Source organism: Vulpes lagopus, chromosome 11 (genome assembly GCF_018345385.1).
Source record: "Vulpes lagopus strain Blue_001 chromosome 11, ASM1834538v1, whole genome shotgun sequence".
In the NCBI taxonomy this organism is placed as follows: domain Eukaryota; kingdom Metazoa; phylum Chordata; class Mammalia; order Carnivora; family Canidae; genus Vulpes; species Vulpes lagopus.
The window spans coordinates 104,702,488-104,729,351 of NC_054834.1; the positions used below are offsets into that span (position 1 = coordinate 104,702,488).

The following is a 26,864-nucleotide window of genomic DNA, read 5'->3' on the forward strand; positions in this document are numbered from 1 at the left end:
TTATTATTATTTATTCATGAGAGACATGGAGAGGGAGAGCCACAGGCAGAGGGAGAAGCAGGCTTCCTGCAGGGAGCCCAATGTGGACTCGATCCCAGGACCCCGGGGTCACACCCTGAACCAAAAGCAGATGCTCACCCAATGAGCCCCTGAGGGGTCCCAAAAAAGGAAACTTTAAAAAGAAAACAGTTTTAACCCCTTCGCTATAAAGCACAGAGACCAAAGCCTCAGGCAATCAATACTTCCCTAGTTATCACTTCCAGGGGGTTCTGCTAGGGAAGGGGAGGTGAGAAGGAGGGAGAGCGGAGGAGAGCAGACCCAGGGGAAGAGTGAGGCCGGGGGAGGAGAGGAGGGGGGGGGGGAAGGCCAGCCCTGCGGCCTCCTGTCCCCGGCCACCCAGGGCCTAGTGGCCCTGGCCCAGGCTGCCAGGCCATCTCCATCTGAATGCGCCTTTTGCACACCGCCTATTTCTCGCAGTCTCCTTTCTCCCGGGTGGGTTTAAAGATCCTGGTTTCAGTGTTGACCCACTTGGCTTCTAGATTGCATCTGATTTACCACATTTAGTGGACGCGTCTGTTTATGGGCAATTTCCTCATTATGAAAGGTCCTCTCCTTTTTTTTTTTTTTGTTTCCTCCAAAGAAAGACCTTTTTGTGTTGCTAATGAAGGCTCTCTGAAACCCGTGGAGTTTGCTGGAGTGTGTGCCTGTAGTTTTCCTTTTGAGAAACTGCTATTGTTGCTTCTAAGTGCACCTGGATGTCTAATATGTTTTATTTAACAAGCCATCCTGGAAGTCTAAAAGTCATTGTTATTTTATCTTTATGCTGATAGTTTTCTTCCTGACATTTGCATTAAACAATTTCCCCCAGAATCCAATGTCTACAGGACGTATATCGACATACATATCAATAGAGGAGTCTTGTCTATAAATATGTACACAAGTCTATACCTCAGTCTACTGTACCTCCACGTCTCTCTCTCTGGCATGTCTATAATTGCGCCTTTCCTCTCCTCCAGCAAGGACGTAAATTGTGCAGTTGATGCTAATGTGCTGTCTCCTGTAGAAGCGCCAGCCTACTCCTAACACGGAGAAATTTCCCCATCCTGTGGACTCTTAGGATATTGCTACTGAAGTGAAAGCCGTGCTGTGTTCTTGCAACTACACTCAGGAATTCATTTGATAAGAAGAGGATGATTCCTTTAAAGGGGAATTTTTACAGCTCATACTATCTCCGTTTAGAAGACACTGTGCCGGGCATTATTGTCAGCATCTTACATGGGCCATTTCTTCTCATCATTCTAGTAATTCTGTAGACTAGGGACTCTTACGTCTCCACCTCACAGAGGGGGAAATGGAGGCTTGTCCAAGATCACAGAGACCACGACGAAGTCTGAGATTGAACTGAGCGTCAAATTCAGTCCCTTGGATAAAATATTTCTTGCCTCAGGTCTTCCACATAAAATTCAACAAGAAATAATGGTATTATTAATACAAAATAATAACACAAATTTACGTTCATTGAGAACCAACAGTGTGTCAGGTACTGTCCAGATCCTTTAAATATTCCTCATTATTTTGCCATTCTCTCAAAGCCTTCATGGTAAGAGGTTAGGAAACGTTAAGGTCAACAGCTTATCAACCACCAAAAAACATACTGTGAATTGAGGTCATTTCTGTTCCTAAGCTTATGTGGTTCCCACTATTAATCATCAAGCCTATAAGAAATCACCCCAGAAATGTTAGCTTTTCTCCTTAGCAAATTTGGTAAGATCAGCTACAATTAATATACCTCTGCACCAGCAGCCCCATCTCCCCAAGGGTAGACAAGAGACAGATGGGGAGATCTTAATGGTTCTCTCTTATAATTCAGGTTTGCTTTTAGTAGCTATTAAGTATTAATTAAGAATTAATGCACTCCCATGTGTCTGCTCTGAGAAAAAAAAAACACAAATGGCTTTTTGGAATTACTTAGATCTAAAGGGCTTGAAAAGTGAGTCTCATTTTGATTGAATTAACTAGAGATGTCATCTGAAAAGGATTAACTCAACCACCTACCAGACACTTCAGACAAATGAAAACTTTTCCTGCCTGCCTTCCTTCATGAATTCATTTTTACTTATTCCATAAACATTTCCTAAACAGCCCCCATGTGTAGGGCTCAGTGCTTCCTTACCTGCAAATCTGGCAGCAGGTGTGCGCCCTGGCAAGCCACCGAATTCCTGCACGGTGTTCCGCAGCGGAGGGCCCGGGCCCCTGGGCAGAGGACTGCGGCAGAGGAGGCTTTCTGGGAGGGCTGACCTGTGCCCAGATGCGGGCGGTGGGGGCAGGGGGCGTGTGACAGGCCAAGGTGCCAAAGGCCCTTGCAGGGAGAGGACCAGGGAACCGTGAGCGAGGGAGAGCTGCGGCCCAACACAGCCTGGGCTTAGACGTGTGTGTGTGTGTGTGTGTGTGTGTGTGTGTGCACGTGTGTCCGCGCTTCGAGTGTGAGGCTAAGGAGGGGAAGGGCCACCTGCAGGCTGTGCCCCAGGGCTCCCGGGCTCTCCGCCCAGTGGCCCTCCCGGGGCAGGTGCCAGTGACGCCCCCGGCCCTCTGGGCTGAGCAGGACTTTCACATCTTGGGAGGGTCACAGAAGCAGCAAGGGAAGAGGAGGAAGGAGAACAAAGACGAGGAGGAAGGAGGAGGAGGAGGAGGAAAGGGGGCAGCAGGGGAAGGCGGGAGGCGCAGCCGAGGACTTGCCGCCTCAGGCTCGGGCCCAAGGTCGCTGACCCCGCAGGACAGGCTTCGCCCGTGTAGACTCCTGTGCAGCAGCCGGGAGAGGGCCCCGCCTGCGAGGGGAGGCTGATGCACGGAGGCCCGGGGAAAGGAGGCAGAGCCGAGCCGGAGGCGAGCAGCCCGGTGGGGCCCGCAGGCCGGCGGGGCCTGGTGGTGCATGCGGCTGCCGAGCTCTATTGCGGACAGGACAGGAGTGGCCCGCGGGCTTCCAGAAGGAATGAGATGTGGGCCGCGGCGGGCAGGAGGCTGCATAAGGCCTCGAGCACCAGGCCCTCTGCGTGGGGCCCGCGGGCTCGCTTCCCAGTCCTTCTGGGACTAGAGCCACGCTGAAAGCGGGAACGTGGAGCCTCTTGTCCGGTGTGGAGAGAAGCCGCCTCCCGTGGGGCGGTGGTGGGGTTCGGGGGTCCCCCAGCACCTGCTAGGCCCTGCACAGCGATGGGCTCGAGCCGCCACCTGCCTTCCTGGCCAGCTGCAGCTGGGGGCTGGTCGGGGCCTGCAGGTGCCCTGGGGGGCGGCCACCCTTCACCTCCGAAGGTCCACACTGAACTCCGGGTGGGGTTGCTTGAAACACACACTTTGAGGTCACATGTTAAACGTGCAAAACCATTCTGTCCCCAGGAATCAAAGGCGCTGGGCCCGCTGCAGCCCAGGACGCCTCCGTCCTGCGAAGAGCCGGGCCCTGGCCCTCGGGCCCCTCGGGGCCACCTCTAGAGACCAACGTCGGGGTGTGGAATGCAGGGGAGAAAGGCAAGAGAGGGATCTGGAGCGCGGAGAAGGCACGTGAGGGCCTCCCACAGCCACCAGGAGCCGTCGCTCAGCTGCAAAGCCGGCTCTTGCGCGGAGCAGCCGTGCCACCTGCCACAAGTTAGTGCCCCCTCTGCCACGACTCCTCACCCACACACGGGGACAGCGAGTCCTCGGAGGGCACTGATAGGAAGTGGGAGAGACAACGTCAGAACGGGATGTTAATGCCATTGCAGGACTGTAAGAACCTATAAGAACCCCTAAATAACTGTGATCTTCAATTACCAGGGATAGAAAATGCATCAGCTTGAGATGCAAAGGAAGCTCCCGAAACACCACAAATTGTAAGCAAATAACCTAGACATTGACTAACGTCACTAAAAGACCAGTGGCCCCAAACAGAGCTTTCAATATACATGTTGATCCAGAAGGGCTGTATCTGAAATATTTGGGATTCCCTCCGAAGAAATGCCGTATATGTAATGGAGGACATTAGAAGGTGATTGTTTTTGACTCTAAAATATATATGGTCTTTATGGTTTAAGGCTTGTTCTAGGTGGTGGATAGGATTTGCGATATTTAGAAAAGCAATCGGAGGACAGAAGGCTTAATATAGCTTCCAAAGGAAATAGGTGTTTTATATCTAAATCGTATTTCAGAATTAAAATATGGCCTTTGGGAGTTTTTTGCTCCTTGTGGAAATTTATCATGGAATCACACGTAAGGTAAAAATTTCAGTTAAATGTCATGTATCTGATGAATAGATGCATTTCTATATTTTGATGGAGTGCTTCGCAGCCCGGGAGGCGGAGTCTGAGAAGGGACACACAGAGAACCAATTATTCTTAATTCAATTAGCTGCAACTCTTTAGGTCTTCACCTTGATTGATACACTTTGCTTCTTTATTTATTTTTTTAAAATATTTATTTATGATAGACATAGAGAGAGAGAGAGAGGCAGAGACACAGGCAGAGGGAGAAGCAGGCTCCATGCACCGGGAGCCCGACGCGGGACTCGATCCCGGGTCTCCAGGATCGCGCCCTGGGCCAAAGGCAGGCGCCAAACTGCTGAGCCACCCAGGGATCCCCCACTTTGCTTCTTTAACATTCTCTGCTGTTACCTTGGTCGCATTGTTCTTCACAGAGCTTTCCTGTCCACTGTGCTTCTGCTCCACCCTACGCAGATAGAGGAGAAAGAAAAAGGGGTCTTTGGTGCCAAGAGAGACCTAGAAGCAAATGCAGTCTGGGTCGGATCGGGCTTCCTTCCACGTGGGACCTGGCCTTATGCTCTTTCCCTCAGTCTTGGTTTCCTTGCTCATATCGATACCTACTTTGCTGGAGTATTGGGGATTAGAGCTGATACGCGTTGAGGGTTAATACAGAGGCCGTACGTGGAAAATAGGCAACGAGTATGAGCTTCTTTATTATTTGTAAAGAAAGTGTCAACTCGTGTGCAGTTGACTCAAAGAAGCCTTAAAGGCCCTGAAGATTTTACCCTCCTTAATACTCGGAGGTGCATGTTACTTGCCCCTGGTTACTTTTCTATGCGGCATTTTGGTTATTATGTGTAGGAACGATCTCCACAATGAGATACGACATTTATGGAGCTAAGATTCAGCTTTTCCGATTCCCGTCTGCAACACGCATCTGGCCATGAGCCTGCGGATAACAGCCCAATAACAGATGTCCAACGGGTATTTCCTTAATAGAATGAAAATTATTTTCTGAGAGGACTCATATCAAAGCTGGCAATCTGCCTGATTTTCCGATTTCTCCAACTTGTCCGCGCCCCACCAAATGGAATGATATCAGACACCAAGTGTTTCACAATTATTTTCCCTCAAGTATGATTTATTTAACAATCATATGTAATAGGAAATACAGAGAATTACAGCAGAATAAAAACACAGGAATTGTAGCTTGGCATGATAAAAATGAAATAAAAGGGCTGCTGGTTAAATAAAGAGACGTGTGGAATTGTTAGGTATGTGTCCTGTAGCTGAGGATCGAAATGCAAAGCAGGAAGGCGAGATGCAGCAGCCTGACTCACCCGCCCTCCGCAGGGCCCACCCAGCATTGGTGTTTGCAGAAAGGTGGGCCCTGCCCACCTCCACCCTGACTCCCTCCCGTTGGCGCTAATTAGTAGCTACCCTGGAAGGAAGAGAGAATAAGGGAGATGGAAAGGAGACAAGTGGAGGGGGGGGGGAGGAGGGTATGCAGAGAGGAAGGGGGGCGAGGCAAAGAAAAAGCGCACTGACAGCGTGCGGATTCTAAAGAAGTAGACCCTATTTCTCCACTCCCTCTGGAAATTCAGTCACGGTGCTTTATAAGTTAAATAACCTGGAAATTTAGGTGAGAGACCATATACAGAAACTGATGAATTCATTATATTTCTCTCTCTCTCTCTCTTTAGTTAACAAAGTCTATAGGTCCTAAAATATCAATAGGAACAAAGTGGACAAGTTTCCTATGATCCTTGAGAAGCAATGTTCCAAGTTACTTCTCCCCGGAGAGGTTCTCTAGCTTTTCCAAAAGACGACTGGCTGGAATAAGAACAAAAGTAATTACGCTTCCCAGAGAGTCAGATTCTATTTTAAATGCAGAATATTTTCTAGCTGGTAAATAGCTACTTTTAAAAAGACACTGAAAGCAGTAGTTCTCATTTCTTCATAAATAGAAATAAAAAGTCCATAGTTAAAAGACAAAAAGTCACCATGATGTACATATCTATAAATCTCCCCCCACCGCATCATCAGAGATCAATCCGTACTGCTTACATTTAAAATATCAATTGCGTTATAATGTCTATGATACAATTCAATTATTTAGCTGAGTTCTACACAAGTTTCAGGTGAACCAAAAACTAAGGACCTTATTCACAGAACATTTAAAGGCATTTTATACACAGTCTCTGCACAAATATATCTTAAATTAGAATGATGCATACCTAATATGCATTTAGAATATGGCTTACACATTAAAGGAGATCTAAGTTGTGGATCGTAAAATCCCACCACTCAGACTTAAAAGCTTCTGATTATATCGATTTCTAAAATATTGCTTAGCATTGTGGAACCCAAGGAAAAAGCAGGTGCAACAGAAAACTGATAGGATGGATGGACCCTCCTTCACGTTATTCTTTAACTGATGGCTACTCTTGATTTTTTCCATCCAGTTCCTACCTCCCACCACACAGATTCGTTTCAGAATCATGGACGTGTTTGCACGGTGAAAAGTTACAACCCCTCATTGTGCTTGACCCTTCCTGTCAGCTAATAACAAACAAAAGTTGTTCTTCAGTTGGGGGCAAAGGAAAGGCTCTGCACATGCTCAGGCAAGACATGACAAGCAAGCAGAGTCTCCAAGAGCTGCAGTCTGTTTCTGTGTAGTAAAACTATCAAGTCACGCCAAATGATATTATCTGTACAGAAAAGGATGGGTTTCCATTTCATAGATATTTTTCAATACACACACATACTTCCTGTCACTTATCCCTGGGCCTGTGATATATTTTGTCATGTCCTGATGGCATCAACACCCCAGAAGGCAAATTTCATTCTCAGTCCTCACAGCTGTCTCCAACAATGGCTGAGGGTTCTTCTGATCCTGGAGTGTAGGGAACATGGGACTTGCATCGTGATGACGCTCAGGTGGGTGATGTCTTAGTGCTTTGAAACCACAGGCATGGATGCCACTTGGTCCACTGGTTTCAGGGATGGGTCTCACTGCAGTTTCCCAGCTTGAGAGTTACAATGAAGTGGTTGGTCATCAGGTCGTAGAGCCGGGGTAAAGCTCTATTATTGTCACAGGACGTCAACCACAGCTTCTGAGCAGCCCCACCTCTCATGTTGCTTCCGTGTATTTAAAATAAAGACAATCTAAATAGCCCATTCTTCAGAGAGGCAAAAAAAAAAAAATTCCCCCATAATTTTGCTTTGCTTTTACTTAAAACCTTGAAATATTTGTAATTACAGAACTCTGCATAAAAGGATATAAGGAAGTAAATTTTTAAAATGCTTCATCTTTTGTACATGTGTCACCAAGTCCCGTATGCTATACCTGGGCTCAGAGCGATGACAATTTTAACCTATCCAACTTTTGTCTTCAAAATTTCTCAGACTTGCTTGAAAAAGCTGGGTCAAAACAATCAAAACATCTCCTCCAAGACTGTTTGTTGGGGGAAGGACAATGGCAGAAGCACTGGCCAAAAAATCTGATGGCAACTTTGGATGTACTTGGTTGGCTGGAGTTACTAGCTCAGAATTTATGTTCTTCTTCTTACGAGTTCCTCCTAAGAGTCCATTAAAATGGCCCGATCCAGATGTGTGTTGAAAAAGGAGAACATAACTGTGTGGAAAGTTGAGGATTTAAGATGTTCTGGTCCTGTTCTCATTATCCTGAAATAAAATCCAAACAAAAATGAGGATCATGTTTCAGTCATACACACGCATCGATTACTGTGTGGCGGTATCACCTTGGACTTTATATACCTTGTCAGAAATAAGGGTTTTAAAAAATAATAATAAAAAAATAAGGGTTTTGTCAGTACAGAAAAGATAACGGCTTTCTACCAGCTGGGAGTCGTCTTCTTCTTTTCGTCTCTCTGTGTATGTGTCTGTCTGTATATTTTAATTCTACTAAAACTTTGGTTTGTCTGGATCAGAAGTCCAAACCCAAGTAGCTATACAAGCCAAGAAGGCAGTATAAATGGGGTAAGTGGGCCTGTGTGAGTGTAAAACCAGTGGAGTCACGAGGACTGTAGTGAACTAGAGAGAACAAGTCCTGTGTGATGACATTCAAAGAGATTTTAAATCAGTAAGTCAAATAAAGCAAATGCACCGACGACATCCAGCCCGCACTCCGTTAGGCTTTGACCTCTCCTTGGACGGTGCACTCAACACCAAAGAGCAGGTGTTGGTAGGAAGAGGGAACACGTCCTTCCCCGTGAGTGCCCCTCTGATATCGGTTTGCTTTTGGAGCGCCAGCAGTCTCTGGCGTGTCCTTCAAGGAAGACAATATGATAAATTATATTCTAGCATCTTTGTAAATGATAAAGCAGCATGGCATTGTACATCCACTTCCAATCTCATTCACTCTAATTAACAAAAACGGTTTTGAAAAGTAAGCAAAACCAAAGAGTTTTGTGGACGGAAATCTCTCAGAAATAATAGTGAAGTTATTCAACAATGTGAAAAGTAGATTTCAAAGGTTGGTTTCTTGCCCTAAGTGTAGTGTTGATTTATGAGGTTTTCTCATGGGGCACATTGAATTAGACCTCAGTGTTTCGTGGGAAAATATCTCATACTGGGGCCCACACACCGAGAATGAAACAGGCAATGGCTCTCAGAGATACAGCCAGGCTGCCATAAGGTCTATACTTTCCCCGACGGCAGCCAGGGAAACAGCTAGAGGTCACAAAGAAAGTGTGGTTAATATGCAACCTGGGAGCCTGGAGGCAAAATCTGACCTTCACATACATTTTGTTTGGTCTACACGGTGTTTCAAAACACTTTGAGCCAACATGAAAAATGGAAAGGTTTTACAAAAAAAAAAAAAAAAAAAAAGTCTCTTAGCCAATGGAAACACCTGGAAACACTGGTCCCTAATTTGTGCATGGTGAAAATATGCTGGAGGCAGACTGGCTGGCTGCAGCCTTCAGGTCAGGTGCACTGTGCCCTTCCTGTTTCCAAAGGCTGACCACCGCTCTTGTCTCCCAGACGCTGGGCCTGAGTCACTGTTCCCAAATGTCACCACTCCTTTTGGTTTTCTACTTCCCTTATTTAAGAGACCTGCCTATTTCTTGAAGGTGTATAAATCTCACCTACTGCAGGTCATGATTTCTGGAAGACTGTGGACTGAAGGCAGAGCTTTCTCAGATTGAAAAGAAAACAACAGCATTTGGCTAGTGTGGACGGAAAAAACAATGGTCTAACAGCCTGCTTCAGTGTGCACACTGCTGTTTGAGTGGGTCTCAAATCTTTCCAGCTTTGGGGTCTTTTTAGTTGAAAAAAAAGATAAAAGAGACTTCATTAACTGCCAGTTGAATCCCACTGAAACACCTTACTGATGGGATGCCAGAATTTTACAGACATTTTATCTGTAAATATATATAATATACACTTTGCCATAGACTTCTTCATAGATCGGACAGTCATTTTTATGAAGGTACTGGCGACCCGTGTCCCCTGCACGCAGTTTTTGGAAAATGTTCATAAATATTCCAGTTCCATATCATAAACATGTAAGAAATGCTGATTGTAAACTTTTATCTTTTGAAGCTTCATAGTGTGCACTGGCTTGAAGATACCCAGTAGGAAAGACTTGCTTAATTTTGTTCAACTCAGTTTTCAAATGGTATTTATTTGACACAAAAAAATTTTTTTGTACTTAAAGCATCTATAAATACTCCACTGAATCTAGTTTTCCCTAAAATATGCTTTGAGGGTCCATCCTATATCATCAGAACCTAAGAACTCTTCAGAAACAGGGCAGCCCTGGTGGTGCAGAGGTTTAGCACCGCCTTCAGCTGGGGTGTGACCCTGGAGACCCAGGATCGAGTCCCACATCGGGCTCCCTGCATGGAGCCTGCTTCTCCCTCTGCCTGTGTCTCTGCCTCTCTCTCTCGCTCTCGCTCTGTCATGAATAAATAAATAAAATCTTAAAAAAAAAAAAAAGAACTCTTCAGAAACAGCCATGGGCTCTAAAGGTAATAAATTTACAGTTTGGATGGAGGGTATGAAGACAAATTGCTATAGCTAATATGAGACAATATGTTAAAATTGTTAAATATAGACATACATGGGTTTTAATTGCTGAACAGCCACTCTGTGGGCTTGATTTCCACCCAAGCTTCATATGTAAAGAATTTTACATATGATTTCACAATCACCAACTCTGAAATTGTTGAGAAGACTAAACGAGATTAATGCACATGAGATTGTGAGATGTTCACTGCTCTGACACTTAATAGTTGCTATTATTTATTTATCAATAAAAGTCTTATAACCAACTCACGAATACGGAGATGAATCATCCTAAAAGCTAACCACAGTTTAACTCTTTCATATCTAAAGCAATATGTGAGGAGCTACTGACGGCATCTCAAAGTCTTGGTATAGGATTCCTCAACATTTTCTTCCCTGCCCCCCACCATCACCCCAAGAGCAGGGAGACCCTACAACATCTCCACTATAAATACACATCCTTCCCTTCTAACAGCTGGCACTTCCCCTGTAGGCAGACCCAAGACCACGGTCCTTAACTCTAGTGTACAGAAATACCACAGACAGAATTATTAAAAATTAAGATTTCCAAGGCATGATTCCCAGAATTAGTAATTTTATAGGTCTAGGGCAAGCCTTAGAAGCTGAACTTTTAAAAAGAGAACCACTGATGCAAACAAATGTCTACAGATTTGAGCAAACACTGATTATTTGTTTCCTAATATGTCCTTGCTTTGTTATTGTCACCTAGTGTTAACATTCATATTTCCTACATGAAGTAGAAAGGGGATCGTGATTAAATCTCTCCACAGCCTACAGATTATTATTATTTTTAAAGGACTAACATGTCTCGCCGAGGATAATTTTTATCAATGAGCAAACTAAGCTCTTTGAAAAAGTAAATATTTAAGATTTTGCTTTAGAAAATAGGAGAGATTTTTTTTTTTTTAAGATTCCAGGAGGACACTGCAATGAGATAGTTTTGTCTCTAATGATATTCTATGAACCATTCACTTCAGAAATTAGGTTTCTTGTCTAAAAAAATAAAGTTACCTCTCATGTTTAAAATGACAGAAGCCTGTAAGGTATTTCAAACCTATGAATGTGTATCCACATGTTTTTCTTCAGCGTTTACTAGATCTTCTGAGTTCTTATGAAGATCTGGTTCACCTAAAACACAAGCAGACAAATAAACAAAATAAGCCTGTGGAAAAAACCTAATAAGGTCAGGAATCTGAAGCAATTTAGTCAAATGTTGAAGATTCAGTTATACAATGGATTCTGTGGCACATTTCTCCAAAGATATCAAATATCGTCTTTTCAGACTGTGGATTTAAAGAGTACAAGTCATCTCCTGGGGGTTGTACAACATTGTGAAGTTGCAATTTAAGCTGGTAATACAAAACTGAAATAGATGACACCTACTAAATCAAACATAAAAATTATGCATGCTTTTTTTTTACTTTTGGGGGGGATTTAGGGCAGAGGGAGAGGGGGGAGGCTCCATGTTTCGTGTGAGCTGGAAGTCAGGCTTGATTCTCACGACCCTGAGATCATGACCTGATCCGAAATCAAGAGTAGATGTTTAACCGACTGAGCCACCGAGGTGCCCCTTTCTTGAATTTTTTAATCAAAACAAATTGTTTTAAACAAACTCTGTAATGATCAGTGCCTTTTACCACATACCCTTTAGTTGCTATGAATTTAAACAAATGTCTAATTAGATTACTGATCTTTAAGATAAGACATAATTTGCCAAACATACTAATGAAATTTATAATCCGAGAATAACTCATCTTCTATATAAACCATGAAGAAAAAAATGAACATGAAAAATGTGCCAAAATTTCTAGAGAAGTTGAAGAGAATCTATCAAAAATAAAAATATAAAGCAAAATGTATAGATAAAAGAGTCTTATGTGAAAAAGAAAGTAAACAAATTTAGCAGAAATTTATTTTTGAAGCAATTACTCAAAATACTTTGATATTTCAGGAAATGGTCATAGATGATGGCACGTTCTTTCTGTTTGAACTTTGGTCAAAAATATAATAACACTTAAAGGGCACCAGAGTGGCACAGTTGGTTAAGCATCTTACTCTTGGTTTAGGCTCAGGTCATGATCTCAGGGCTGTGAGATCGAGTCCCAAGTGGGGCTCTGCACTCAGTGTGGAGTCTGCCTAAGATTTTCTCTCCCTCTCCCTCTCTCCCCCTCCCTGCCCCCACTCTCTCACTCTTTCTCTCTCTCTCTCTCTCTCTCTCTCTCTCTCAAAATATATAGGTAGGTAGATAAGCTACACCAGTAGATAACACTAGTTATCTCTGAGATCATTCCTTTAACATATATTGTAAGATTGTGTTGTCTCATTTGCAACAGATCTTTATTGAGGTTATAAAATTAGTGAGCATATTAAACCTTATGGGGTGTTACTATGAAGCAAAATTATTTTGTCTCCTGCTTTCTCTTTAAAATATATTCAAAAAGGGAAAATTCTCTTTTATCCCAGCATGAAGTTCTCAGGTAGTATCATGACTTTTGCAATCATCCTTAGATAATAAAAACATTATGTGATCACATTAAGTTGCCAAAGTCTCCATTCTGATATTAGATAGTCTGGTCACATACATTACACATCAATCTTAAAGATCATAGAAGATTCCTTTCCAACCTTGAGTTTGTGATGGACCCCAGAAATGGTGTGTGATGGTGAGGCATGGTTGATGCTTCTTTCTGTTTCACTCTCCCCCAACTGGCTACCTTGACTCCTGAGCTGGAGCAAAGGAGGGAAAGGGCTGAGTGTAGAAGCCAAGTCCCTACACCATGGTAGGATGGCTTCATACTCACTAGACCTGGCAGGTGTTTAGAGCTAATTCTTCGGTGGACACATTCATGGGCTCTTCAGGGACTTCTTGCCAGAGGCCATGGCTAGAGCCATCTTGTTATGCACACACGAAACTCTGGTTCCTTTACGATATTCAAAGCCCCCTCGAAATTTACTCTTGCATCTTCAGCTTCTGTCTGCTGAGGTTCTTTCATTCTTCCAAATATGGGTGGGGCCCATTTGGTTTACACAAAACACTCATGAGGCTGTTGTTCCCATAAATTACTTGAGGAAAGATTGAAACTTACATAGCCTCCTCTCATGTGGCTCATCTGTCACCAGCTAATCTTTTGCATCTCGTGTAATAATTACACTCCATTCCTAATATCCCTGAGGGTCCCGATGCAGTTCTCTTCTCTTGATTTGGGGTAAAGAGGGAAACATTTCTACACCTTCCCCAACAGCAGATAGCTCATTAAAGAAATTCTCCTTGCGGATCCTTTTTCAACCATTAATAACCTGACCCTTTCATTTGTTTGAGTTGGGTAACGATCATAAGCATCTCATACTTGGCTTTGAATCTTCTTTGAAATTCCTGACTCACAGGATTTTTTTCTAAAATCTTAGACTCTTAGCTTAAACCTTTGATTTAATATTCTGTTACTTAGGACTAGATTAGAACAGAACAGAGCAAAAAGAATAGACTTCACTAAAAGAGGAATAAGAGTAATTCACTGGTTCTTAAAATTTTTGAGAGAAACTTTTACAGTGGGCAAAAATACTGATAAAGAACTCACCAGTAACAAGAGTGGAATAGGAACAAAATCATCAAGTTGTAATAATACAGCCATTACAATTTACAATTCTTGTTAAAACTGTCTATATGTATTATGTATTCTAACATGAACATGTTGTTATATATTGGTTTATTGAACCAATAATGAGTAGTGAATGATCTGAGTAAGAAAGAATACAAATTAATGCATCAGAATAACAAATTTTATATTATCCCTATTAGCAGCAACAGCAAAAATAGTAGTTAACATTTAGAGAATGCTTACACTATGCTAAGGGCTTCATATATTTTATCATTTAATCCTTCGAACAATTTTTATTGCCCAAGGTCATATGCCATCTAAGGAGCAGAGCTGGCCCTTCAACCCTGGAGCCATGCACTTTACTACTAAACCAAAGAGTTTGGTCACCCAGAGCTAACTCCCTGACCCAAAGGGGCAAGTTTCTATTAGATTTGAAAGGCTGAAAGCATTCCTTGTTGCTTGGAGAGAAATGATTGCAAAGTTTCAACTTGAGAAGTGTAGAGTAAACATGACATTTTTCATTTTTCATCTTCCCTGCTCTGGCTAGCTACTAGGATTCAAAATTCAGTTCTTCAGAGTAGAATGAATGGTTTCATAGTAAGAACTGTAGGAAGCATTTTCTAAGAAACAAAACTCTACTCTCTACTGTAGGTTTTACTACACAGAATGGCAGCAAACAGACAGGCTAAGAAGGATTCAGATACCAAGGTCCACACAAATCCTCCACTCAGGGGGATTTCAATGCAAAAGGTTGCAAGAAGGAATCAAATGCTTTCTTGCTAATGCCAGGGAGGAGAAATAATAGGGATTTGTGACTCCAGGAGTCGCAGTGATTTCTGACTCTCCACCCTGCAGCACCACAGCCAACACTGCACCATAGATGTTAGGAATCTCAGATTGCTCTGTTTTCCTTGCATATTCATCCACAACAAGGACAATGCATTGTTTCTAGAGACCACACACATCACAAGTTCCCTAATTATTAGTGTTTATGATAAAATTCTTCAGGGGAGAGACTTTTTTCTGTATGAGTTTCCATCTACAGAAGAAAGAGTCAGGAGAGTATGTCTCCTTTGATTTTTGGTTTTCATTTTCCCCAGGGAGACAAAAACTACTTACAATCTTCATCAAGCTGAATACATAATTTTCAGCAGGTAGGTACCTGCTATGGAAAGCAGATTTGGCAAATATTGATGGTATGCAGAATCCAAAATTTGGGCCTTTAGATGTAGACTGTAAAGATTGTTTGACAAATTTGTAGATTGGTTGAATTGGGGAAAACTAAACCCCAAACAAATAATTGTTTCTTCCATCTTATTTGGCTTTAGGCCACAAATCTCAGAGGACTTAGTAGGTAGCTATCTTGATTAAAGTTCAAAACTCAGCCAAAATAGAAATCAATCTCACATAACTAGCTGTCCTTTAACCTGGGATGGGAAGGGCTAGTGTTCTCTAAAAATGCCTTCCATGCTATTTTCTCTCCTATGTACATGCCCCTAGCTAGCTTAGGCTGGCTGTGAGGAGAGGCTATTTGAGGGATGTGCGGAGAGGTCCTATTTAAGAGTTTTTAAAAGTTATAATGGAATAAATTGCTTCTTTTGGTCGTAATGCAAGTTGTTCAATTGCAGTACACTTATAAATGGTAAATCCATGCTTTAAAATAAAAGCACTTTAAGCAATTAGCCACACAGCACTTTATTGATCTACAACATTCAGCCAAGATTGTGGGGAGTGGCACAGTCTCTAATCTATCAATACTCATATAACAGGATGACTCTCATGATGGAGGTGAGTTTACTTAAAATAAATCATGAGTTCTCTATTATTTCTACGTTACTAACATCAAAACTATTATCTTATTCTTGTTGAACTTCTTTTATTTAATGAGATTTCTATTTCTTACCAGTCTCTGGGTTTTCTTTAATCATCAGACTTGCTCAGCATATTTTATAGAAGCATAGCTCAGGATGGGTGATATGGGAACACAGAATGAATCTGTTTAGAGTGATGAGTTAACACGATTAAGTAGGTCTTTTTGCTGAATACCTCCTTACTTCCACAAAAGTTTCCTGATACAAATCAAAACTAGTCGACTTCCAAGATCACTGGCTACCAGTTGTCTTACCAAAGAATAGGGCTACACTGGGCTTCGAAGAGGTTATGGAAATGAAGTTTGAACATCAGATTCTTGACAATTTTCACCATTTCTTCTTGAAGGCTTACATATTAAATCCTACTTGAAGGTATCTTTCGAATCATTTTTTATTCACTTTCATTTTTTTCATAGAAATGAAATATATGAAAGAAAGGAAAAGATTTCAGCTATAAATCTTTTTTATTGCATTATTTCTGCAAATTTCCTAGATTTCTATAGTTAACAAGGGAACATTATATTAGCTAAAGCCTGAACAAGAGTCTCAGAGGGAGTAAAGTCAGAACTCAAGAGTTTGGATTGTAATTGGTCTAAATTTAGGCATACGTTAAGGGATGAAAACTAAGACGGTAAAATATTCTTTTGGAAAATAAGTAGGATTGTCATAAACTAAGCTAACTGGGTGAGCTAAAATCTTTTCTTTTAAAGAGCATTTAGGTCTGCAGAATGCTTTCTAAAAATTTGGTTTTTTTCCTCAAGGGTTCTATGCCAAGAAAAAATAAAGGCAAGTATATTAAATGGCGGAATCCTCAACAGAAAGAATTTAGGAGCACACTTCATTTTCAGCTCAACCAATTGAGCAGCTATATCCCGTCATTCAGAATAAGCCATTTCCATTCCTTCACTCACTCCTGCAGAAAACTGGATGGATTTGAGAGAAAATCCAAAATGTCTTTTGGAGAGATACTCTAGAGGTAATTCTGTTGGACTCATTAAGAATGGAAAGGTGACAGGAGAGCCAAGACCCATTCATCATACATCTGCCCACTTGATCGATGGAATTGATCCATTTTCTCATGAAATATTCCATTGCTTTATCTCATACCAAAATTGTCGTGACCAAGCAGTGTTTTTCCATAATATAACTCCTTAAGGAAGATCTCCATGTAGTTTGGGGGCACATATGTGAGCCCAGAAGAGTAATAAGAATTACCGTGGAAAACACTAAATTCTAAATACTTCTTATGTATTGACTCATCTAATCTTCACAACAGCCCTTGAGATAGACACAATTTTTATGATCCTCACTTTAGAACTCCGCAAACTGAAACTGAGAGATTAAATAACTTGCTCCATGTTACACAGCAAGTAAGTGGTGGGACCGGGATTAAACAGGTAGTCTAGGTCCAGGGTTCTAGATCCTCATTCTACACTGTGCAACCGTCTGTGGTATAGTTTATTTAATAGCTGCTATGTTTCTGTCTTTCCCTAGTATGAGGGAGCTATCCTATGAAAGATTATGCCTTATCTTTGAAGTTAAATCCGATGGTAAACGATAGCCATTTTTCCTAAGGTGGAGACAGAGAGTAAGAATAAGTAAAAACACATTTGTGAAAATGTGTTCTTTGGTATCAGACACCAAGCCACTCTCAGCTAGTTAATTATTGGGGTGTTCCTACTAGTACACTATAATTAACCATTAAGACAACTGTTAGGGAATCACAGTAAAGAAGGTATATAAGAGCAGCTCTTAAAAAATCAGGTTTTTCAGGGGGAAAATAACTTGGCTAATCTGATAAACTGAATTATATATGGGACAAGTCATTCTCAAATCCAACAATTGAACAGTATATGAAGCCATTTTTTCTCCAGCCCTCTACTTCTACTATAATAGAAATAATTTTTCAGGGATATCTGTCCCTTAGAATTTTTATCAATCCTTTTTTATTTTTTTTTAATGGCTGAGAACTATTACAGTAGTTGTTCAAAAAAAAATGGTAGAATTAGTGTAAAGGAGAAAGTAAGTTTATGAAAGTCACATTGCCTTTTTGATGTTTTAGAAAAGGGACATCCAACGTGAAACTGTAAGCTTTATTGCAGAAATGACACAGTGATAAGATGCTCAAAGAAAATTTATTGACACTCAACATATTATTTCAGTAAAGTGAAATGCTACAAAATGCCATTTAAACAGATATTTGAAAGAATAAAGATGCTGATGTAGCGACAGCAGTTGAATCAGGTCAACCAAGGAATTTGTAGCCTTTGTGGTCAGTGATGCCAATTGTGCAATCTGCAAAAATTGGTTCCCTTTCTCTCATGGAGCCAGGTAGATTTCCAGTGAGTAAACTGAAATCTTCAAGTTTTTTTGTCACACTGGAGCTGCCACCATGCATGCAGTTTTACCTAAGGCTGTTTACTGATCAGGAAAACTTAACGTTTGCATGAACTGGCTTTTGCTTCTGAAAAAAAAGGTGCTTATTTAAAAAATATCGAGACAAAATTATTTAAAAGTTACGAAATACTAAATTGTACTTAAAATTTATAATGATCCATGTTTATAGGAATTATTGTGGAAATTATAAAGATAAATATAATTGATATTTTTCTTAATTTTCAATATATGTTACTTTTGCTCCTAAAACTTCTTTGTGATTTTTGTGTTCATTAGTAATGATCACGAAATGACCCCCCCCCTTTTATTTGGAATTTAACTTATTTTTTCACCATTTGATTTGTTTCCTAAAAAGCCCAGATTGCCTAAATGAGCCCAGGAAGCTGACTTCTAGTTGATTTCAACTAGAGTAGGAACTCTCAGAATCTAGTAAGAAGCTATCTTGAAGGATATTAATATTGTCTACTAACAAACAGTATAGAAGTATTAGGATGTAGGACCATATTATATAAAGCAATAATATGGAATCTATGACTTATTTCAAAAATAAAAATATAATCATACTTCCTGTTCTTTTGTCTTTTTCCTACTAATGTATTTTAATAATCTTAACAAAATATCGAATTCTTTGTAGAAATACAGAGTTAGAAGGATCAATGCCCTTATGTAGGTTATGACTTGACTTTCAGGTACAACTGCACTCTATCATTCCTTAATCTACTGAAAAAGCATCAAAAAAACCATTAAGCTTTTCTTCTTATGTGTGTATCTCATAAGTTATAGTCATGCACAGTACATCCTACTTTTTATAATTTAATATATATAAGTAATTTAACTCATAAGCATTTGGTAAGCTCATAAACATTATGGTAGAGTATAGGAGGACATTTTTGGCTGACTCTGGGTTTCAGAGCAACTATTAACTGATTGGAAGTTAAATTTCTTTTCTTTACTATTATAAGACTTTTATATTGACTAAATCTTTAGTTTAGGAGAGTTATAGACATACATTTTTAAGTAAAACAACATTGTACACTGAAAAAAACATACTAAAATATATATACTGAAAATTTTACCACAGGAATTACTTATACTTACTCATTTGTATATAAATGTAGCATAAACTTTATGTATGAACCAATATATGTTATAAATTCTGAGTGATCCAACTAAATGATGGTAAAGACAAAATCAGCTAAAATTGTTAAGCATAACAATAAAATAGTGCTCAAGAAAGAAAAAAAATGATTTGTAATACTCAATAAGGACCACCTGTCAGAATATCCTTGACCAATTAGAAAGAACAAGAGGCATGCCTTGGAGGAAGAGGATCATTGGAAATTCTGGGAATAACTTATATTCTGACTATGTACAACTATGGATAAAATCTGAAAGTTGCCCCAGAATAAATCGGCTTCATTTCCAAATTGAGAAAGGAGCACATCTTCCTAGTTGTGTTCCTACCACCACAGATCTCTTCTTGTCCTTGTCCCAGGACCTGCGGGGAAACCATTTTTTCATCATCACTAAGTAGCCCGTAATCACAAGGGAATGCAAACCTGCTCCTTCTACCTTCCTTCCAACTTTTATTGTTCACGTAAATACAAGTGGGGAGTTCACACACACTTGAATAGTATCACTTAAAATGCCCCTACTTTTTTTTTTTTAAAGACTTTATTCATTTATTTAGAGAGAGTAGGGAGAGGAGCAGAGGGGTAGGGAGAGGGACAAGTAGACTCGGCGCTGAGCACAGAGCCCGACGGGGCTCAATCTCACAAACCTGAGATTACAACTGGAGCCAAACCAAGAGTCAGAAACTGAACTGACTGTGCCACCCAGCTGCCCCTGAATTCTGCTGCTGTTACAGTTCCTCCATCAACAGTTTGGACAAGACTTCTGTGAGAAAATTTAGAAAATGTAAATAAACCAACTTCTCACAACTAACTTCTAGAAGATGATCTAGAAACTATCCAGAAGGCCACTGGATTTGAATTTAGATAAACCAAGTACAAATCTCTGCCTTTTTCAAAGACCGCTTGTATGGATTTAGACAATTTTGATTCTCTAACCTGCAGTTTTATCAGGGCTATAATTCCTACCTTGTGAGGTTGCTGTAATATATGTTTGTATAAATGATCCATGGGAAGATACATAAACAATGTAAAATTTCACTCCCAAATTCATAGTTTTCAACATTTTAAAATAAAAATGTCTATGGGATATAATGTACACATATGAAAGCTCAAGGGATCAAGTTGTGTTGAGATTAAACAGAAGTAGATTTGATGAAGCAATTATACTGCTCTCTGAGATAAGTTTTGGGACAAAGTTGTCTTCTCTTTTTGGATTTACTACTACCGTGACGCTATTTTCTGGGTATTATACTAAACGGTGAAAATGAATATGGAAGATTCATTTGCAATATGTGTGCAAACCTGTGATTTGGGTAACTAACTTGCCCCCACAGACCTCAGTTTTCACATTGGTAAAATGGTGATAATACCTGCATCATAGGCTTGGTTGCCTGATTCAATAGGATAGAGACCATGGCAGAGCTCGGTCTATCAACCTGGCAAGTAAACGTGTCTTTAGTAGAAAAGGTTTCTGCATCCTATTTAGCATTAACACAAACGTGATTTCAAAAATCACTTATACACACTGTAATAGTCAATACTGCATTTTAAGATAGTTCAAATATAAATAACAATATATAAGGTTTAATTAGTGAACCTATCGCAGTCTATTAAAATGTCATGCTAATCATAATGTAAATTTGATCTTTTAAATATTTTAATACTTCCCCATCAGTTTCAAATATTTCCTTTATTTCTAGTGGTTTTGTGTTTTAATTTTTCAAGCAATGATACAAGACCTATTTTTACAAACTTTTTGTTTCCTGTTGAGAGAGCCTATGATGTTTTCTAGCAAAATATGATTTACATAAACTAGTTTGGCTAAAATATTAGGTATTCAATACACTTCAAATAAATTATAAAATGTGAAAAAGTAAAGTAACTTATTTGTAATTCATATGATGATTTTCTGATTACGAAGGTAGGTCGTAGGTACAGTGATTTTTAAAAAAAAAAAAATGTCCTGATGGCAATAGGAAACAAAGCTTTTTGTAGGGATTCTAATGAAGTTGAAAATGCTAAAAGCCAACCACAATCATCCCAGACACGTGTAGGCATGGATGAAGGACTAGAGATATCATTTTAGACAAATAATCAGGCTTTTGCTTTGTTGAATGGGTTAAATTTGAGGCCAGAGCTAAATCGTGCTGTACAAATGAGGGGATTTTTACTGGCTGAGAGGGAAAAGAGAGGAGTTAAGTTCGTGAATCAAGAGGAATAAGAGACTAAAAGGCTTTAGAGAAAGAACAGAGGTGAGTGGTGACAAAGAAATTTTCCTTTTGCTCGGAGGTGTATTGTTAAGACAACAAAGCTTTCAATGTCCTTGGAATTTGGAATTATTGGGGGAATATGACAAAGTCTTGAACCTAGGCTAGTGTTAGCAGTGTGTTACCCTGAAATTCTGGTTACATTTGTCAGAGAAGAGTAGCACCTGAGAGAGAGAACTGTCTCCGAGAGCTGGTCCCTACTTCCTGCCTAGGTCTTCAGTCTCATTCTGCTCCCATCACCTCTGCTCAACAGCGCTACCTCCAATCTGCTCCTTTCTTCCCCACCATCGTTTACTCCCCAAAGTTCCACTGTCACAGTGTTCCCCGCAGAGTTTTCAGAGGCTACAGAACTCCTGTGAACCCTTGCAGTGATTTCTCATATTGCACAAAGCAAAATGAGAGCAAGTGAGTAGGTTTTGGGTGTCTGAAAACACGGAAAGTATAGATATTGTGCAAGAGAAGAGGCTTTGGGGGAACATCCTCCACATTTAGTTTTCCCTTTTTCTACATATCAGATGTTTCTTTTCTCTTGTTAGATCTTTTCGCTAACCAAAAATATATGATAAAACATAGTGGGTAACATAAATTTCATTTACAGGGCTCACCACTAAATTGAGACCTTCATAAAATAAAGACCCCCATAAAATGGGAGTCAATTCTCCTCTACCCAATACTGACCAATTTCTAATCTGGCTTAGGGATCTGAAGAGGAATAAATATTCCATGAATTCTGCTCTTCAAAAATCCTATCAGCTTTTTGTTTGGCACATAGAAGGCCTCTGTAAGTATTTTTGTAGTGACTTCGTTATAGTTCTCAATTTTTTGTCAGGCTCCACGGCTTTATTAAGTGCAACACACTCCAATCACAGTATCTCATGACATACAGTGGTTCTTGTTAGGTGGAGAGGTGATGCACACCTCCAGAAGGGAAGGCTGGAATCTCCAATAGACAATGTGCAACTGGAAACATAGCCTAAAATTCTTCGCCATTTCCACTCATTCCTACACTGCTTTTGGTAGGCCCCTTTTGAACGCATTTTTTCTCTTCCCATTTTGAGAATGCAAGTCAGAATGTGATAAATATCCCAACTGGAGTATGAATAAGACAGCTGTGCTTATATAACTAAAGGGTAGCCTTTTTGGAGAAAGCAGGTTAATGGAGTTTGGGAAGATAGGTAAGATTTTAAAGCAGAGTAGAGGAGGGGACCTAAGAAGTACATTCCATGAGGAAGAAAGAACAAGGATTAAGGCAGAGAAAATCCACTGCCTTTCGTAGGAGTAGAAGGTAAACATTCCAGAGGAAATGTGTGACCCGAGACATAGATATTTTAAGGGATATCGTTACCAAGGTACACTCTGCTGTTTCTTGAGTACAGCTTGCCAGGGTGGAGCTGGCTCAGATTCTAAACTGTACTTGGCTTGTCTTGACCATAAACTGACTAATTTCCTGCTCTCTCCCTCCATGTCTGCTGCATTCATTTCAATGCACAAGAGTGTTCTATTTTGAACTACCTCTGTAAACTGGAGATAAGCCATATTGAACTTTTAAAAAATAAAATAGCCCCCAAGGTGCTAATATGCTGCCAGAGTTGAAAACTATTGAGTTCTGCTTTTACAATAAATGAATGAATAAGCACATACTCACTGTTCAAACTGTATGTAAGCTCTCCTAGGTTTAAGTGACTTCGGTGAATACCACCTCTTAAAACTTCATAATTCTGATCTTCCAAATGTTTCCATTCTATCTACCATGCCCCTGATCTAATATACTGATAATATAGAATGTCAGCTAAAGAGATGAAATTGGAAATGGGAATAAACTAAGTGCATAATATGTAATTTAGTAATAGTTTGAAATATACAACATAAAAATCACTAGTAAGATCTCATTTAAGCTGTTAATTGCATTAGAGAGAAAATGAGAGTGGACACTAGTTTTTTTCTTTTCTTTTTAAGATTCTATTTAGGGGAGAGAGAGAGAGAACATGAGTAGGATGAGGGGTAGAGGGAGAGGAACAAGCAGACTCCCCACTGAGCATGGAGTGGAAGCCAGGCTCGATCCCAGGACCCTAGGATCATGACCTGGGCCTAAGGCATATGTTTAACTGGCTAAGCCACCCACATGCCCCAAGAATGAACTCTAGTTTTTACTGAAAGACTTTGCTTCCCTCTGTTTAAATGTCCCTTCTGAAATCTAAACAGTATGCATATATTTTCATCAAAAAGATGCTTAAGATTTAGTCCTGGGAGCTTAAAAGTTATAATTTTGTTTACATGGTGAGTTTTGACTCATTAAAAAGATAATGGGAAGGAATAACTAAAACATTTTATGAACAAATATTTTAAAACATAATCTTTTAAAGTAATTCAATACAAAGTAATGTGGACATGTTTTTGTTGTTTAAAAACAGTGTTTTTATTTTCTCTAAGCAGCAGATGTAGAATCATTAGGAGCACTGTTAGGGACTGGTAGGGATTGCTGGCAAAGAAGAAAAAAAAATGGGTCCAGAACGTGAAATCTATGGGATAAAAGCACAGAGACAGACCCTAGAGTGAGACGGGCACTTGGGAGGGAAAGTCCTGCCATGTAGTTGGTTTGGGTGGGATGCTTAACAATCAGGTCTCAGACGCATTAGGACAAAAGGAGAATGAGAGATCAAGCAAAAGGGGGACGGCAAAGCTCTGATGGCCTACAAGCGGCCAAAACAGGAGGTCAAGTGTCAGAGGCAGCCGGTGATAATAGCAAGAAGCAGATGGGACAGGGTATATCTAGGGAGATGAGAGGGAGAGAACAGGAGTCAAGCAAGGTGGTTATCCCAAGGGTAACATCACATTATGAACCTCGATGGCATTTAAAGAAGAAAAAAGGAGGTCAAGAACTCTAACTGGAATAGGCTTACTCTGCTTCAGAGAAAACATCTGAATTACGAGCTTCTGTTTTCTTCAAACTGTAGCAGGGGGCCTTCAGCTAGACATGATGTTTTGTCATAGAAAAACAACACAAGTTATTTTATTTGTGCACCTGATTTATGGGCTAGGAAATTGATATGTATTATACATATGCTATTTAAAAGACTTAACTACTTAATGTTTTTGTACTTAGTGATTTTTAGAAAAAAAATCTGTACGATATTTGGATACATTTTTTGGTCTCATGTTTTCTATCAAGATTCCCCAAATTCCCTGCTGAGACAGATAACAGCTATTTGCCTCATTGTGGATAAAGCTCAGAAAATATGCCATTGAGTAGAAAGGTGTTCATTAAAGAATATGTACTGCATGATATCATTTACACCCAAATATGCCAAACTATGTATTGTCTGCAGTTATACAAACAGGAATAACAGCTAGGAAGCAAACAAACAAAAAAAGATCATGAAATTCATAGTAGTGATTAGATCATGAGAGGGAAAGAGGAAAGAAACAATTAGGGGAGGAAAGAAACAATTAGGGAAACACTTGGAACTTCCAGGGCTGATAATATATTTCTTGGCCTAGATGATAGGTTTTCTCTCTCTCCCCTCTTTTCTCTTTCTTTCCTTTCTCTCATTTCTCTCATTTCTCTCTCTCTACTTTGTGGCGGTCACTGTCCTAGGAGCTCCAGAAACATCAGTGATTAAACGGACATCCTTGTTCTCATGAGCCTTATTCTGAATGGGGGAAGACAGACACTAAAAATTAAGTGTAGCAAGCCAATTATTTAAAGGTTAGACAGTGATGTGCAACCTCACTGACAGGGCACAACTGTTGCTAGATTGGAAAGCCGAGAGGAGACAGCCGCGTTGCTTGGAGGAAGAGTGCTTCTAACAAAGAGATGCTGGTTCAAAGCCCTTAAAGCAGGAACAAATCTGATGTGCTTAAAGAAAGAAAACAAAAGGACAATGTGGAGTTTAGCATAGCTGGCCTAGAGCAAGCGAGTGAGAGGAAGGAAAATGGGAATTGAATCTGCAAGATAAAGGAGGTAGCACAGACCAAATAAAGCCTTATGGGCAACAATATGCTACCTCTGCCCTGTAAAGGGTCTTGGGACCTGATTGTTACATTTTAGGTATTTTATAAGTTGGTTGTTAAATCTAGTAATTCTTTTTTTTTTTTAAAGATTTTATTTATTTATTCCTGAGAGACACAGAGAGAAGCAAAGACATAGAGGGAGAAGCAGGTTCCTCACAGGAAGCCCAATGTGGGGCTCGATCCCCCAACCGGGATCACACCCTGAGCCAAAGGCAGCCGCTCAACTTCTGAGCCACCCAGGTGTCCCTAAATCTAGTCATTCTTAAAAATAAAATTATAGAAGCTACAATGAAATAGACTGCATTTAAAGCAAAGGTGATAAATATTTTTAAAAGTATTTCCTAATTATTTTGACCCATATTTTCACTATCTATGTCTCGAGGTTAATTACATCCACCAAATCTGTATGATATAAATATCTTATGTGCACATCTCTTTCCCAACTCCCATGTTCAGAGACTTCATACTGATAGCTTGAAACTGGCCATGTGGGAATATTTGAACCATGGATGGCAACAAACTTTATGAATTGCAGCTTGATTTACTGTTTCATTGTTACCTAAAGTGGTGGAGATAATGATAAAGATAGAGATTAAATTTAAAAATGTGTCGTGTCTACAATTGCTACACATTGTAAATAGCAAAGAGATTTGAGGAAATTTTTTTTCCAGTATTCAAAAATCATTAAATTACCAAGAAGACATTTGCACTTTTGATGAACAAGTGAAGCGGACACATGTCTCTTCTATATTTTCTATGTTCTGACATATGCTTTTTTATACTTTGGTCTTATTCCTTGATATAAATGAAAATATCAATGTTCATATCTGAACAACTTACATTTGTCAGTTGCCACCATAAGTGGACCATAGACAGAATTTGGCAAAAATCAGTGAAAGCATTCTGTGAGAACCAATAGCCCATATAGAATTTACAACAAAGGCTACTGGTATATTTGATTATCACTTTTCAATTATGTGTTAGATAGCCTGTCTATCAGTAAGAGATCTGAGAAACCTGCATATATGTGTGTGTGTATACACTTGTTTTGAGCCAGTTGTTACGCTTGCCAGCACGTTATTGCTTGTAGGCCGCTGCCGAGATTGTCCATTGTAAGAATATATGCTGAATTATTTACCTATAAGTAGCACATTTATGTTTTTATATATTATTTTGCAGTATATTTCACAATATATATTTTTAAAACCAAAAAGTAAACAACTTAATTCGTCCTCTATGACTATTAAGAAAATTGAATCAGCAGATGAAAATTATCTCACAAAGAAAACAGCAGGTTCACATGTTTTTA

At 40.0% G+C, this 26,864-nt stretch overlaps 1 protein-coding gene across 5 annotated transcripts in view; it reads right to left on the bottom strand.

The window, feature by feature from the left end:
• Positions 1–5,346: 5,346 nt before the first annotated feature.
• PDE1A (phosphodiesterase 1A) overlaps positions 5,347–26,864 on the bottom strand; it is a 320,756-nt gene continuing 299,238 nt past the window's right edge. For 3 of the 5 annotated variants that reach the window (XM_041773635.1, XM_041773636.1, XM_041773639.1), the window contains 2 exons: positions 11,292–11,408; positions 5,347–7,913 (listed from right to left, as the gene is read on the bottom strand). In XM_041773635.1, the coding sequence (XP_041629569.1) occupies positions 11,335–11,408 (74 nt within the window). In that variant the 3' untranslated portion in view covers positions 5,347–7,913; positions 11,292–11,334. Of the gene's footprint in view, positions 7,914–11,291; positions 11,409–16,883; positions 19,643–26,864 lie in introns of those variants that run through there. The other 2 variants (XM_041773637.1, XM_041773638.1) reach the window with 2 other exon arrangements.